We start from the raw sequence: 16278 nt of genomic DNA on the forward strand, positions 1-16278 counted from the left end.
CATGCACGCATGCATTCATGGCACCCATTCATATACTCGGTTAGTTGACTGCCGTTCAAGTGTCATTGTGATAGTGCACCTCGAAGCGACGCCAACGACGAGACGCCTAAAGGGGGGCGCTAACGTGTGATTCTTCATAACAACACACGGCACGGCACGATATGAACGACCGTATGCCGGCGGCAGACTGAGTCTACAAAAGTTTGCAAAAGCTTTGACTGAACTCGAGAAGACCCGATACGGTTCAACGCGCGCGACGGATCTGCTCAATTGATTCCCCTCTGGTCCCGGTTTCTGGATGCCGGAACGGAATCAACGGACGATGGACGACAGTGATATTTATTAAATGTAAACTACCCGAGTCCTAGTGTGATTCCGGGCGGCAATGACGATCTGGGGTCACATTGGTTGGTCAATCGTGGCAGCAGGAATCAGATTTGTTGGCCTGCCTGCTAGTGTCCTGGTCCTCTGACTGATGGACTTGGGCTACACCTCTAGAGATAGACTGAACGGCACCACATGGATGATGGTGCTGAACTGAACTGTGATGGAAGGTGAAATTGTTTGACGACCGGATCATGAACCGATGTCGTTTTCCTGGTAAGCCAAACGGAAACAAACTCTGTCTGTCGTTTCGAGAAACCTTCTTCCTGAGGCTCCGAATGGGATAGGCCATATGACGACGAGGATGGTGGATTTTACCGAATACACTGCAGTAAATCCCATTGACGTGATAATAGCGCTGATGGAGGACTCATTAATAATACCAGTAATGATGTTTCCAGTGGACTCTGGAAGTTCTCTTCTGCTGAATATTTAGCTACGCAACCGACCGGATGAGGCTGAGCAACATTGTTGAACTGAGGGAGCCCTTTGGGGAATTACAACAATAACAGGAAGTTGGGACACATTGTTTGTTTCAGGATTTAGAACTGGTTTTAGATGTTCATTTAGATTATATTAAAATTTGCTGATTCTCATGGAAGACTTTTCGTTCAAAATAGTAAAACCCAAACAATATTTTCGGATCAGCGCATACATTTTAGTGCTATGATGTGTTCCAGTTCCAAAATATTTTGAGATTTTTTTGTGATTTTTCTGCTTTTTGACTGTTTTGAATTGGGGTAATGAAAGGAACAATTCATCAAAAATCACAATAAAGGGTGACACGGTCAAAACTTGGTCAATATCAACTTGACGTATTTCTTTCAATTTTGCATTTAAAAAACCTGAACACCCCTCATTTTGAAGGTGTGTGTGTGTGTGTAGAATGTTGCTCCTATTTTGGTTTTGGTATTCACTCTTCAGTTGTCAAAATGCCGTCCAAGGAAGAAGAGCAGCGTATCAAAATTTTGCTCGCGCATCGCAAAAATCTGAGCTACTCGCACGCAAAGCTGGCAAAATCGCTAAAAGTTGCCAAATCAACCGTTACAAATGTAATTAAAGTGTTTAGGGAACGTTTGTCGACAGCCAGGAAGTCTGGATCGGGGGAAAATCGAAAACCGGAAGCCGCTGAGACGACAAAGAGAGTTGCCGGTAGTTTCAAGCAAAACCCTAACCTCTCTCCCCGAGATGCCGCAAATAAGCTGGATGTATCGTCTACAACCGTGCATCGAGCCAAAAAACGAGCCGGACTATCGACTTACAAGAAGGTAGTGACTCCAAATCGCGATGATAAACAAAATACATCGCGGCCAAAGCGCGATCCCGGACGCTGTACACGACGATCCTGACGAAGTTTGACTGCGTGGTAATTGACGACGAAACCTACGTCAAAGCCGACTACAAGCAGCTTCCGGGACAGGAGTTTTATACGGCAAAAGGAAGGGGAAAGGTAGCAGATATTTTCAAGCCCATGAGACTGTCAAAGTTCGCGAAGAAATATCTGGTTTGGCAAGCCATCTGTACCTGTGGCTTGAAAAGCAGCATTTTCAAGCTGCCGGGACTGTCAACCAAGAAATTTACGTGAAAGAGTGTTAGAATAAACGTCAGCTGCCTTTCCTGAAAAAACACTGTTGTTCCGTACTGTTTTGGCCGGATTTGGCATCCTGCCTTTACGGTAAAAAGGTCATGGAGTGGTACGCCGCCAACAACGTGCAGATGGTTCCCAAGGACAAGAACCCTCCCAACACGCCAGAGCTCCGCCCAATTGAGAAATACTGGGCTATTGTCAAGCGGAACCTAAAGAAGACCAAAAAATTTGCTAAGGACGAGCAGCAGTTCAAGGCAAACTGGCTTTCTGCTGCGGCGAGGAAGGTGGACAAGGTGGCTGTACAAAATCTGATGGCAGGGGCTAAGCGTAAGGCCCGGCAATTCGGATTTGGAAAAGCGGAAACCTAACTGAATATTTTTCCTGAATTTAATATGGGAGAGTGGGGAATCATGGGCCACTTTTTTCGTTGTTCCATAACTTTTTTATTATAGAAGATAAAATGAAAATAAAATATGGTATGGTTTTCTACATTTTCAAGGTATCACAAGGTATTTTTTTTTTAATTTAACAAGTTATTTTGCCCAAATTCTGACTGTTTTAAAAAATGCTATATTTTTTGGATTTTGAAAAATTGTGGGGAATCGTTGGCCACTAAATCCAGATTGTCCAAATAACATGCAAATTTTATGAGTTGACCAAAAACTGTGATTTCATAATTCATTTCGTTATGTTAAAGCAATTTCAGATGATGAAATAAAAAAGAGAGCTGTGTATGACCAAATTAATTCCAAATCCTGGCTCGCGAATGTTTTGGCAAAATTCCTTATAGGATAGATGGACAAAATATTTTTCATAACTCTTCATTTGGCATAAGAAAACTTTACAGATATGGAAAACGTATTTTAAGTTGAGAATGTGTATAAAAACATAAAAATACAGGTGATTAAAGATGTGTGGCCTACGATTCCCCACAAGCTATGATTTGTAAATTGGTTGCGTTTGTGTGACTTATTGATTTTTCATCAAAAATTCCTTTTCCATGTGAAAGATCAAGACAAAACTAAGATCATAAGCGTATGAGCTTATTTTTGTTATGAACTTTAGGTTCCCCATCGATGCAATTAGCGGGAGTATTTTTAATTATGAAAGTAAATTTTTCTAACTTTTTTTAGCTTGATAAATAAAAGAAGCATATGATGCGTATTTAAGTCTACAACATATAGAAATATATGCTCACGCAAAGCGACGACGATGACAGTTGGTTCGAGATTTTTATCTCAACACACATCTGAGATATTAAAAGTAGTCCACGTTTCCCCATGGCCCACGATACCCCACTCTCCCCTACACATTTTTATCATAACCATACTTCAAGTTTTTACAAAAAAAAATCTGATAATATCAAAATTTTCTGGTTTGTGTTACATGTCAAAAACAATTAATAAATTTGTCCATAAATGAAAATTCAAATTATTGACAAGCGGAAAAAGCGCAAAGAATTTATATCACATATGGTTGAAATTTTTTTTCACATTTAAGGTTGATCCCAAGAGAGGAGAAAAATACAGGTAAACAGTAAAAATTTTAAATGAGTGGACACCATGTTACATGGTTTATTAATGATTGCACAAAAGGTAGAAAAAAATACCACATTTTTTGTGTGATTTTATTGAACATTTCGCGCATTTATAACAATAAAAAAATCTAAATTGAAAACCAAATTATGGCTTTAGAATAATTTTCAAAATTTGGATTTATACTTCAAATCTACAAAATCTAAATTGAAAACCAAATTATGGCTTTAGAATAATTTTCAAAATTTGGATTTATACTTCAAATCTACAAAATCTAAATTGAAAACCAAATTATGGCTTTAGAATAATTTTCTAAATTTGGATTTATACTTCAAATTTCAAATTTCGAATTCCGATATACCTGTATTTTTTCTGGTTGGATTGCAAATTCAGACTAAAATTCAGATTAACACCAAGGTTTGTCAAAATTACAAAAAAATCTTTTATTTTACAGAATTTGGAGCAAGTTCTCATCACAGAATCTGTGTCACAAAACACAAAATTTTTAAAATTTTCACAAAATTCACAGATTTTTTTTTTTCAATTTTGCTCATTTTTTTCAAAATAAAAAAATTTAATGTCCAAAAAATTTTCTGGTTCCTAACTGTTAATAGGAAAAATGTGGTAAAATTACTAATGTTAATTCATTTTGTCTAACTGTAGAAAACAACCAATTTGTCATGACTTTTCAATAAAACTAATGGAGCATCACACAAAACCATCACAAAATTCTCGGGTTTTATCACAGAAAGAATATATAACTAAATTTTTATTTTTCAAAAACACAGAAAATATTTCGGCAACTTGTAACACCTTAGGGGAATCGAAAAATCATAGCCGAGAAACACCGAAATTCGGCACTTTATATCTTAGAACAAGGGTGAGCAACCTTTTGAACCAACGGGCCAATTTACATTTGAAATCTTGTCGGCGGGCCGCACTTAAAATAACATTTTTTTTAACTAACAGAGCTTCACTTCATTTTGTATTACTAAAATTGTTTGGCGAAAATCAATTTGAAACAGCAATGATAAAACGAATACACGCGCTCAAAACTAAAAATTCAATACGACTTTTTGAATACCCGACATTGAAAAGGTACAGCTTTCTTATTTTTAAATTCTCTCAATTTTTTATAGTACTAGAAATTCAAAACGACTTTTTAAATACCCGATATTGAAAAGGTACAGCTTTGTCATTTTTCAATTCTCTCAATTTTTTATAGTACTTCTTTGCGAACATTCGTTCTTACAACATTCTTGTTCGAACCGATGATACTATTAGCCATCACTTCCATTTGAAAATCTCTTAGATCTTACCACAGTGATAACTAAGAGTGTGATAAATATATTTTTAAAGAAATCACAGTCTTCTTAGCGTTGGACGTTGAATCTGTGATTTTTTTTTTTCCAGAATTAAAACTTGTCCTCAAAGCCTAGATTTTTTTCTACAAACGTTAAAAAATCCGTTTTTTAAATTGAAGTTCTGTATTGGATCATTGCATTCAGATGTTGAGCAAGGTTTGCGAAATCACAGAGAAATGTTCAATTTCACATATTTTTAAGCAACTATCTTCAAAACTACATTCTTGATTTAAGAATTTTATCCACATTTTTATCATTTTTAATCTTATTTAGATATCATTTCGATAGGATTTCTAAAGCTATATTTTGACTCTGGTAATGTGGATAGTGAATTATAAGTGAAATAACTCAATTTATCGATGTTTGTGATATAGTTTCTATCAAATTTCTGAAAAAAAAAATGATCAGATAATCGTCAAAGATATTTTCGCGGGTGGAATTACAGAATTTCAGATATCTATTGTTTTATCAAGATCTAATAACTTTTGTGGGTTGATTCATGTTGATAAAAATTGTTCACCCAGACATTATTATTTAAATTTCGTAATTTTCGTTAATACTAAGAAATAAAAAAAATATCACAAGTGTTTGGTTGAATTTTTATTTGCCAGTATTTGAGTGCAAACAGAACATGCTTTTTTCCGAATTGGATAAAATAATTTTTAAAAAATTATCTGCTGAGCATATTTTTTATCATTCAACTTTATTTTTGCTTGAAATGAAAATAATAACTTCACTAAACCGGCTTCGAAATTCTTCTGATCATGTGTAGGTTCCGATTTTCGGCTGTTCTTCCGACCCAGTTTAATTGATTTAGCTCTCAAAGTAGTAAGAGTTAAATAATAAGGAAAAAAAGAATACTCCAATATTACGTTATACCAATGAACAATATTGCATTTAAGTCTTAAACAGAACATAATAAACGCTTTAAATGCCAAAATGCATTTTCCTAGCTATCCATTGTAGAAAAAATTTAAGGCATAAAATTTTTAAAAAAGCTTCGCGGGCCGCATAAATGGGTCTCGCGGGCCACATGCGGCCCGCGGGCCGCGGGTTGCTCACCCCTGTCTTAGAAATCATTGAACCAAATTCCACAAATTTACCTGCTTTGAGTTTTGGGAAGTGTTGTGTTCAATTTTGTCGAAAAAAGTTTAATGATAAATAAAGAACTTTTTAGTTATGCTTCCAAGTATAGCACATTTCAGCGAACGAACAAACTCGATATCTCGTGTTTGATCCGCAATGTGTTAACATGCCAACAATCGGAACAAAATGTCAGAATACATACTTAGGAGGAATAACATTCAGCGGATTCTGTTTTCAAAATTGCTGAGAAAAAATTTAGTAGCAATTGACTTGAGCTAAGCATTAGAAATAAAAATTAAACTTCCAATCACACTCCAAACTGAAAGTTAAGTTTTGATTTAAGTATTGATCCCGTAATTCACTCGAAATTTATCGTTGATGATTGTATTTCAAATTTCAGAATTCAGAAACCAGAGCTCAATAGTCTTATTTAGCATGCGATAAACTAATTTTCGCTTGTAACATCATCGTTTTAATTCAATCGAAAAGTGTTGACAAAATTATAAACAAAATATGAGTTTGTCACCAGGTATAGATTTAGATATGAAGAATCGAATGGTATATGTATTTAAGTCAAAATTGGAAATTTTGGCACTTCGTCCCTCTAATTCTAAAGGGTGCAATTATTTTCCTGGGCTTGTGATATAGCTCAGTTGGCAAGTCAGTTGCTTCCTGAGTCGATGTCCGTGAGTTCGAGCCCAAGAGCAAACATCGATCACAGTTGTACCGGATAAGTTTTTCAATGGCTGTCCGCCAAACGACTTTAATGGAAACAAAATAAAATATTTTCCTTCTCCTTTGCATTTAAACCTGCTTAAAACTATTTTCTGCAGAAATCTCAACAAACAACATCGTTATCTGAATAACCTTTGAATTTGAAGTTTGAATAACTAAAAATTTTAAGTCCTCTCACATTTTTACGTTTAACATTTGAAAAAAAAAAGTCTTTTTTTATAAATAAAACCCTGATAAAAATATTCATTTGTGTATTTTAAAACTGGGAGTGGGAGGATCACAACACAAATGAAAAAAAAAAGAGAATTTATTCATGGAAACTCGGCGGCCAACCTGCATTAACCATTGGCATTTAAAGAATTTCCTTAAATCAATTACGGTGTGTTTCGGTAGAAGGATGGAAATAAATAAAAAATACAGAAACGCTTTTTTTTTTGCATGGGCAAAAAGAAAGTAAGGCTTCTCCCGATTCATTTCCGCTAAAAATTTAAATATTTGGACAGAGACACCATATACAAATTTTTTTTTTGAAAAATTCCTAAATGAAACCATGAAATAATGTTTTTTTAAGTGTTTTGTTTTCAAAAATTTGTGTTTCGTCAAAAAAATATTCAGACTTTCTGTGATTTTACCTGGATATTCTATGATGGTTTTCTGTGACGCTATTTCTTAAAGTTTCATTGAGAATTCTCGAAAAATTGGGTCTTTTTTACACTTAATTTAAGCATAATCAATTATACTAATTTTATCATATTTTTCCAATGTAATCTTAGAAATCTAGAACTTATATTGACACTAAAAATTAAAATTTTGGAAACACGTACAAAATTTAATCGATATGTGAAATCTATAAATACTCTCATAATTCTGTGTTCTGTGACAGAGATTCGGAGATGAAAATTTCCTTAAATTTCTGTGAAATTACATTTGTTTTTTGCAATCTTCCTGCTAAGTAAAAAAAATTATCAAAACCTTTGAAAAATTTTCATTTTATTTTTAATTTAACGGTTAATTAGTTACAGAGCTATTATTTAAAACAAAGAAAATAGCTTTAAAAATATCTTCTAATCCCAAATTGATAAATCGGGAGGCAACTCCTGTTAGCAATTTGGAAGGGTAAAATCATCTGAAATTTCTGAAAAAAATGTTTTTTGGACAATTTTTAGCATTTTGAAGTTTTAACAAAAAAAAAAAACACTTCCTTTGACAGTCTTCGGGGGATTAATCGAGAAAATGACGTCAAATAAGCGAGCAGCAAGTGACGGATGTTCAAAATCCGCTTTAAATTTCTTGTTTTTCTTCGTCTGTACCCGGTTATGGCTGCTGAAGCCCAGGCAGGGAGACACCGAAAAAAGGATTCCATGAGCGGTGAGTCCCTTTTTTAGATCGGTCTCTCTTTCCTCTGCCCAGAGGTGCCAAAAGAAGGCGGGCAAACGAACAACGAGCCAAAGCATCATAAATCATATTTACTGCTGGAAATCCACAACATAAAAACACACCCGGTGTGGAAGGAAGTGTTGTTGTTGTTTTTGTAGTTGGGTCCGTTGCCTAATACGACGCCTGATGCTAGCAAGAAGAAGCTGGGCGTCGCCGCCGTCTCTGGGCAAAATCCAATGGGACACACACCGGGCCAAGGAGAGCCATCAGAGTTTCACCTTTGCTCAGGTCGACTCGAGATGTGGTCCCTTCAAAAGTTCGGAACGGAATCGAAAACTAGAAAAAAGGGAAAAAAAGTTGAGCAAAAACACAGAGAGAAACGATAATGGCGCGCTGAGGATGCTGCTGCTTTTGACGAGGAGCTAGCTCCAGAAGCATCCCGTCTTAAGGCTTTCGGGGAGGATTTCCGAAATTATGCTAATATTTATTGGATTTTCTTCCGCCGCCGAGTCACTTCGACGATGTGAAGGAAGGAAGGAAGGAAGGTTCCTTCTTCAAGGGTTTGCGTTACCCTCCAGGAAAAAAATGGACCGAGAAGGGCGGGAGAAGAACTTTGTCGAAAGTTGCTCTCTTTAATCATTTAAATTCATCCAATTTGTCAGTCTTTGATGGTGTGCAAATAAATAAATATTGATGAGCTGCGATCGGCTCGAGACAGGTACCGGGGCTGGGTTTTTTTTTCGTTTCTTCTTCTCGATGGGTTGGGGTAGAATCTTTAAAGTATGGTGACAGATTCGGTATAACTTTAACACTTGTTCCCCGTAAGTTTGTGGACATTTTTTTTTATATTGCTTAAGATCATGGACACAAAAATGAAAACAAGTGGTGTAAAATCTAAGTCACAGTAGAAATTTTGTGAAAAGTGAATGAGAAAGTTAACGTAATTTGTGACATTTTGACATCTTAAGATTTATAAAACACGAAACACAGAATTCTTGACGGCTATTCAAAGGAAGCTGTTTTAAGAAATTTTCATCAAAATGTGTTACGTCATACACGAACGCGCCGCCGCTACCAACAAGCCCCTACCAAAACTCGCCTTCCATGGCTCACGATAAGTACTGATAAATAGAAAGTAGATGATAAGAATAATAAGCAGATGCATGTCACAGCCAAAAACTGCATGTAATCGTCGAAGGCAAAGTTATTTCTCCGGTTGCTTAATTTGCTAAATTTAGTTTACGCGATAGTTGATAGGCTCTTTGCATGGATGACATTGCTAGTTGTTATCAACAAAAGTAGTTCACGCGATACTCATAAGACTAGCGACTTCGGCATACGTACAAAACAGACGGACTGACTAGTACCACAGGTCTCACGCAGCACGATTACGTATTACCGTACTGGATCGAATTTCGGACAGAAAGCAAACATCGGCACATACTACAAGCGTATTACTGAATACGATTTACCGTAACCGTATTTCATCGCATTCCGGATAGCAAACGAGATACCATAAAAACACTAAACGTAAGTCCTTAGTAATTAAACATGCAATAGAATTAGATATACAGGAATAATGAGTATTCACGCGGTTTTCTTCTATTTTGTATCGGTTACAGGAGAAATTTAACTGATCAATAAAATCTGTTTAAATTCACGGAATTCGTTCGTACCGTATTGTTACCAATTTCGGGAACAAATTAAATTTCTCGTTTATTCGGAATGATGAATAACGATGATGGAAATGGTTCAAATAATAATACAAGTAATTCACCTGGTAGTGAAGGGGCGAGTTGTGGAACATGCCGTAGACCTGATACCAATCGAATGGTGCAGTGTGACCAATGCGATGTTTGGTATCACTATGAGTGCGCTGGCGTAGATGAAAGTGTGGCAAATCGGGATTGGATTTGTGTAAAGTGTGAGAGGAAGTCTTTGCTGAAGGAAAGGGTTTCTTTAATCGGTGAACGCGATGAACTCCGTAAACAGCAGAAGCGGTGGCAACAAGATCTACAACAACAGAAGCGGTTAGAAAAACAGCAGCAGCAGCAGTTAGAAACGCAACAGCAGATGTTGGATCATTTTGAGCAGCTTCAGTTGCAGTGGCCCATGTCGCAGCCGTATAGTAGGCAGTCGGAAGTTTTAGCACCTAGCATTGGTAAAGAGAATTCTTCAACAGATCTTCCCGGGAGAAATACAGGAACTATCCCAAAGGATGTGACGTTTTGCCGTAGTGGAAACTTGCGTGTAGAGGAACAACATGAGCCATCGGGCAATCGGTCGATTGATCCGAATGGATCGTTGAACAGAACTAAGAAAGCGGGTTCGAAAAGCTCTAGACGATCAGAAAAGGCGAAGGAGATGCAGCTGAGAGCTTTAGAAGCCAGACAGGAACTGGAAAAGAGGCAGCTTGAGGAACGTCTAGCCTTAGAGCAGGAATTGTTGGAATCCAGCGATAGCGAAGTAGAAACGGTGATGAGTAATAAGCAGCTCGAAGATTGGTTAGATGAAACTGTTAGGGTTGAGGGAGATTACATGAATGAGATACAGATGAATGAAACTCCGTTACCGAAATACACAGTAAACCCGCAGATGATTGCTAAACCCGGAATGCTGCGAACTCAACACACCTCAACGCCACGAGTGGCTAATTCATGTTTGAGAGAGAATACTGAAAAGTCTGTAACCTTAAATAAAAATCACCTAGCGGCACGACAGACTGTGAAGGATCTTCCTAAGTTCGGTGGTGATCCCGAAGATTGGCCCAGATTCATTGCTGCGTTTGAACGATCATCTAGAATGTGTGCATTCGGAAACGATGAACTCCTCGACCGACTGGAAAGATGTCTTTACGATAGGGCACTCAACGCTGTGAAATGTTTACTTTTACATCCTGATAATGTACCGACCATAATTAATCGCTTACAAACATTGTTTGGAAATCCAGATTCAATTATCGAGACAATGATAAGGCGAGTAAGAACGCTGCCACCCCCCAAAGCGGAAAGAATGGAGACGATTATAGATTTCGGTATCGCAGTGCAGAATCTTTGCGCAACAATCCAAGCGTGTCGAATGAATGAACGCTTATATAATGCCACGTTGATACAAGAATTGGTTGAGGTTCTTCCCTACCCGTTGAAGGACAAATGGGCGAGACATATGTACAAGACAGGCGCTAGCTCTTTGCTCGATTTCAACGATTGGATCGAAAAAATTGTTGACGCTTATAGTCTGGTGACGAGACCTCAAGCGTGGGCCAAATCTTCAGTAAAGACAAAAAAGGATGAAGCCTTTCTCCATGTTCACACCGAATCCTCTATTGAAGTAGTTAGTGGAAAATGCTTTGCATGCGCTGGAGAATGCGCTGGTCTGGACGTGTGTCCTCGCTTTAATGCTATGACAACTACATCCCGTTGGTCTCTTGTGAATGATAAGAAAATTTGTCGCAAATGTCTCAAAAAGCACTTTAAGGCCTGTACTACCAGGGTTCAATGCAACAAAGACGGCTGTCAGTACCTTCATCACTGGCTTTTGCATGACGTAAAAAAGCATAAAGCTAACATCCAAAAACTTCCCCAAACCTCATCGTGCAACGCTCACCATGGTTCCCGTGAAGCTATTTTATTGAAATATGTTCCAGTTACCGTTTATGGAAAATACAAATCTGTTACGACATATGCCTTTCTTGACGCAGGATCTACCTGCACGTTGATGGAGCATAGTTTGTGGAACGAGCTGAACTTAGAAGGAAAACGTCATCCGCTCTGCATTAGTTGGACGGCAGGACAAGGCAGATATGAAGGTGACTCTGTGAAGTTTTCCGTTGATATAAGCAGTACTTCGAACCAGAAAAATAAGTTCAAACTTTCGAATGTACATACAGTTCGTAGCTTGGATCTTCCGTCTCAGAGTTTGTGCCTTTCTGAGTTAGCGAATCACTTCCATCATCTGTCTGAGATACCGGTAGAGTCGTATGTTGATGCTAAGCCAAGGATTTTGCTAGGAATGGATAACATTCGCCTGGAGTACCCATTCGATTCGAAGGAGGGTGCCGAGAATCAACCAACTGCAGTTCTGACTCGCCTAGGATGGATTATTTATGGACCGTGTTCCGTACCGGAAACGGCAATCTCCGAAGAAAATGAGCAAGCGTTTAGCTATCATATTTGCCAATGCGAAACTCTAAATTCAGCCATAAGAGACTATTTTTCATTCGATAGCCTGGGTATCTCGACAAATATGAATCGACTGTCATCAGATGATTCACGAGCATTAGATCTGTTAAGGTCTAATACTGTGTATAGAAAGGGGAGGTTTGAAACCTGTTTGCTCTGGCGATATGATGATATAACACTTCCAGACAGCAAAGCAATGGCTTTAAAACGACATCTTTGTTTGGAAAAACGCATGATAAGAGAACCAAAGATGGCTAAAGAACTACAGCAGAAGCTCTTCGAGTACGAAGTCAAAGGTTACATTCGCAAACTTTCAGCACAAGAAGAAAGAGAACATCAAGGCCGTCAATGGTATCTACCTATTTTTCCTGTCTTTAACCCTAATAAACCTGGAAAATTGCGTATTGTTTGGGACGCGGCATCAAAAAGTCGAGGTGTCTCCTTGAATTCATTCTTACTTAAAGGACCGGACCAACTTGTTGCTTTGCCCCATGTTCTTCAAAGATTTAGAGAGTACCGTGTAGCCGTTTCGGGTGACATTCGTGAAATGTTCCACCAAGTTAACATGAACGAACTGGACCAACATTGTCAGCGGTTTTTATGGAATGATGGTGTCATCGGGAAGGCGCCAACTGTGTATATTATGCGGGTGATGACATTCGGTGCAAGCTGCTCACCAAGCAGTGCACAGTATGTCAAAAATTCGAATGCGGAACGATTTGTCACCAAGTATCCGAAAGCAGTTTACGCGATTCGCTCTGGGACGTACGTGGATGATATGCTTATCAGCGTCGAAACAGACAGAGAAGCAATTCAACTAGTTAAGGATGTTCGAATGATACACTCGGAAGGAGGATTTGAAATTCGGGGTTGGCTATCTAATTCTACACAAGTGTTAAGAGCTTTAGGGGAGAAGTCAACAGTTCATAAGGATTTGAACGTAGACAACGAATTAGGTTCAGAAAAAGTATTGGGAATGTGGTGGAATACGGCTGAAGATATATTTACATTCAAAGTACCACGTAGATGCAACCAAGAAATACTGTCCGGCAACGAAACACCTACAAAGAGGGAAGTTCTTCGAGTCCTTATGCTCATATATGACCCCCTAGGAATGCTCTCCAACTTTTTGATGTATTTAAAGGTTTTATTGCAAGAGATATGGCGCTCTGGAGTCGGTTGGGACGAACCAATCCACGATGAACAACTTTCGAAGTGGCGTACATGGCTTAATGTCTTGAAGCAAGTAGAAACTGTTTCAGTCCCTCGATGTTATCGAAGACTTACTTCAGCAAATCCCAGTACAAAGGTTCAGTTACACGTCTTTGTGGATGCAAGCGAGAATGGATATGCAGCAGTTGCATATTTTCGGTATGAAGAATGTAACCAAATAGAATGTGCCTTCGTCACTTCGAAAACACGTGTTGCTCCCTTACGGTATGTTTCCATTCCACGCTTAGAACTCCAAGCCGCCGTCATTGGTGTACGATTAGCAAACGATATTGGAGAAAGTCATCGTATAAACTTGGCTCAAAGATTTTTTTGGACCGATTCGAGGGACGTGCTGTGTTGGATACGCGCAGACCACAGAAAATATAGTAAATTTGTAGCCGCAAGGGTTGGAGAAATTTTGGAAGGCTCTGAAATCGCAGAATGGAATTGGATTGAGTCCTCCGAGAATGTGGCTGACGAAGGAACCAAATGGCAAAAAATCCCGGACTTTTCTACATCCAACAGGTGGTTCAGTGGCCCGAAATTTATTCGTCAGGAACAAACGTTGTGGCCGTCACAGCCACCCTACTCCAGGAACACTGCAACTGAGCTTCAGAAGTTTATTAACATTCACATCATTCAACAACCACCCTTTGATGTGACAACATTCTCTAAATGGTGGAAGCTTGTACGCGTGATATCGTTTGTAATACGATATCTACAAAACCTTAGAGCTACGATACAAGAAACAAAACTATCTACTGGAGTTCTTACACAGAGCGAATTGCAAGCTGCCGAGATTTGTATCTTGCGTCAAGCGCAGAAAGATGCGTATGCTGAAGAAATTTCGTTGCTGTCTTCATCTGATAAAAATATCACCCTTCCAAAAAGAAGCCCTCTCTATAAAGTTTCCCCGTTCCTCGACGCAAACGGCGTCTTGCGTATGCGCGGGCGTATTGGAGCCTGTATGTTTGTTGATTTGAACACTGCTCATCCTATACTTCTGCCAAAAGAACATCACGTCACAATGCTGATCGTACAGTATATGCATGAGCGTTACCATCATATTAATAATGAAACTGTTATTAACGAATTACGCCAGCAATATCAAATTCCAATGCTTCGAAGAGTTTGTGACCGAGTTCGCCGGAAATGTCAAGCCTGCAAAATTGTCAAGGCAAATCCTCAACCTCCACTCATGGCTGACCTACCATTCGCCAGGCTCGCTGCGTATTGTAGACCCTTTTCCTACGTTGGGGTAGATTATTTTGGGCCGTTGAATGTAGTTGTTGGAAGACGCGTCGAGAAAAGATGGGGAGTTCTCTTAACTTGTTTGGTGGTGAGAGCTGTCCACATCGAAATTGCGCATTCGCTAAACACCAGCTCTTGCATTATGGCCTTACACAACTTTATAGCCAGACGTGGAAAGCCGTTGGAGATCTTTAGCGACCGCGGTACGAATTTTGTTGGTGCGAATAGAGAGCTGAAACAAGCATTACGTGACATGGATCAAGACAAACTGATGGAAGAATTCATATCAACAGAACTTAAATGGTCATTTTTACCGCCAAGTAGCCCACACATGGGTGGGAGTTGGGAACGATTGGTTCAATCGGTGAAGAAGACTCTCAGCAATATGAAGCTCCCTAGACTTCCCACGGACGAAGTACTACGAAACGCACTTCTCGAGATAGAAAATATTATCAACTCACGACCCCTCACTTACCTACCGGTGGAAAATTCCGATACCGAAGCTCTAACTCCGAACCATTTCCTGCTGGGATCTTCCAGTGGAGTGAAGCCTGCAGTTCCATACGACGATAAATCTAACACTTTGAGAAATACTTGGAAGACCTCTCAAGTATACGCAAATTATTTTTGGAAAAGATGGCTACAAGAATACCTTCCCACAATAACCCGCCGTACGAAGTGGCACTATAATGTGAAACCCATCGAGGTAGACGACATCGTAGTCATCGTAGACAACGACCTTCCAAGGAATTTGTGGCCGAAAGGAATTGTCATCAGCACAACGAAAAGCCGCGACGGACAAGTTCGTAGCGCAACGGTGAGAACAGCATGTAACACCTACGAGCGACCAGCAGTGAAGTTAGCAGTACTAGACGTCGGCGCAACGAGTAGTAAGCAGCGTGATTAACTCTGCGTACTGGGGGGGAGTGTTACGTCATACACGAACGCGCCGCCGCTACCAACAAGCCCCTACCAAAACTCGCCTTCCATGGCTCACGATAAGTACTGATAAATAGAAAGTAGATGATAAGAATAATAAGCAGATGCATGTCACAGCCAAAAACTGCATGTAATCGTCGAAGGCAAAGTTATTTCTCCGGTTGCTTAATTTGCTAAATTTAGTTTACGCGATAGTTGATAGGCTCTTTGCATGGATGACATTGCTAGTTGTTATCAACAAAAGTAGTTCACGCGATACTCATAAGACTAGCGACTTCGGCATACGTACAAAACAGACGGACTGACTAGTACCACAGGTCTCACGCAGCACGATTACGTATTACCGTACTGGATCGAATTTCGGACAGAAAGCAAACATCGGCACATACTACAAGCGTATTACTGAATACGATTTACCGTAACTGTATTTCATCGCATTCCGGATAGCAAACGAGATACCATAAAAACACTAAACGTAAGTCCTTAGTAATTAAACATGCAATAGAATTAGATATACAGGAATAATGAGTATTCACGCGGTTTTCTTCTATTTTGTATCGGTTACAGGAGAAATTTAACTGATCAATAAAATCTGTTTAAATTCACGGAATTCGTTCGTACCGTAT

The 16278-nt window shown here is 38.9% G+C and overlaps 1 protein-coding gene across 1 annotated transcript; it reads left to right on the top strand.

Annotated features, from left to right (window-relative positions):
• Nucleotides 1–9797: 9797 nt before the first annotated feature.
• On the top strand, nucleotides 9798–15620 carry LOC129741374 (uncharacterized). The gene has a single exon (XM_055733099.1). The coding sequence runs from the start codon at nucleotides 9798–9800 to the stop codon at nucleotides 15618–15620; it is 5823 nt and encodes a 1940-aa protein (XP_055589074.1).
• Nucleotides 15621–16278: the final 658 nt, after the last annotated feature.

This window comes from Uranotaenia lowii, chromosome 2 (assembly GCF_029784155.1).
Source record: "Uranotaenia lowii strain MFRU-FL chromosome 2, ASM2978415v1, whole genome shotgun sequence".
Lineage (NCBI taxonomy): Eukaryota > Metazoa > Arthropoda > Insecta > Diptera > Culicidae > Uranotaenia > Uranotaenia lowii.

Excerpts from the sequence above, each read along its gene's own strand:
- LOC129741374 (XM_055733099.1), top strand. The coding sequence starts at position 9,798 with ATGAATAACGATGATGGAAATGGTTCAAATAATAATACAAGTAATTCA.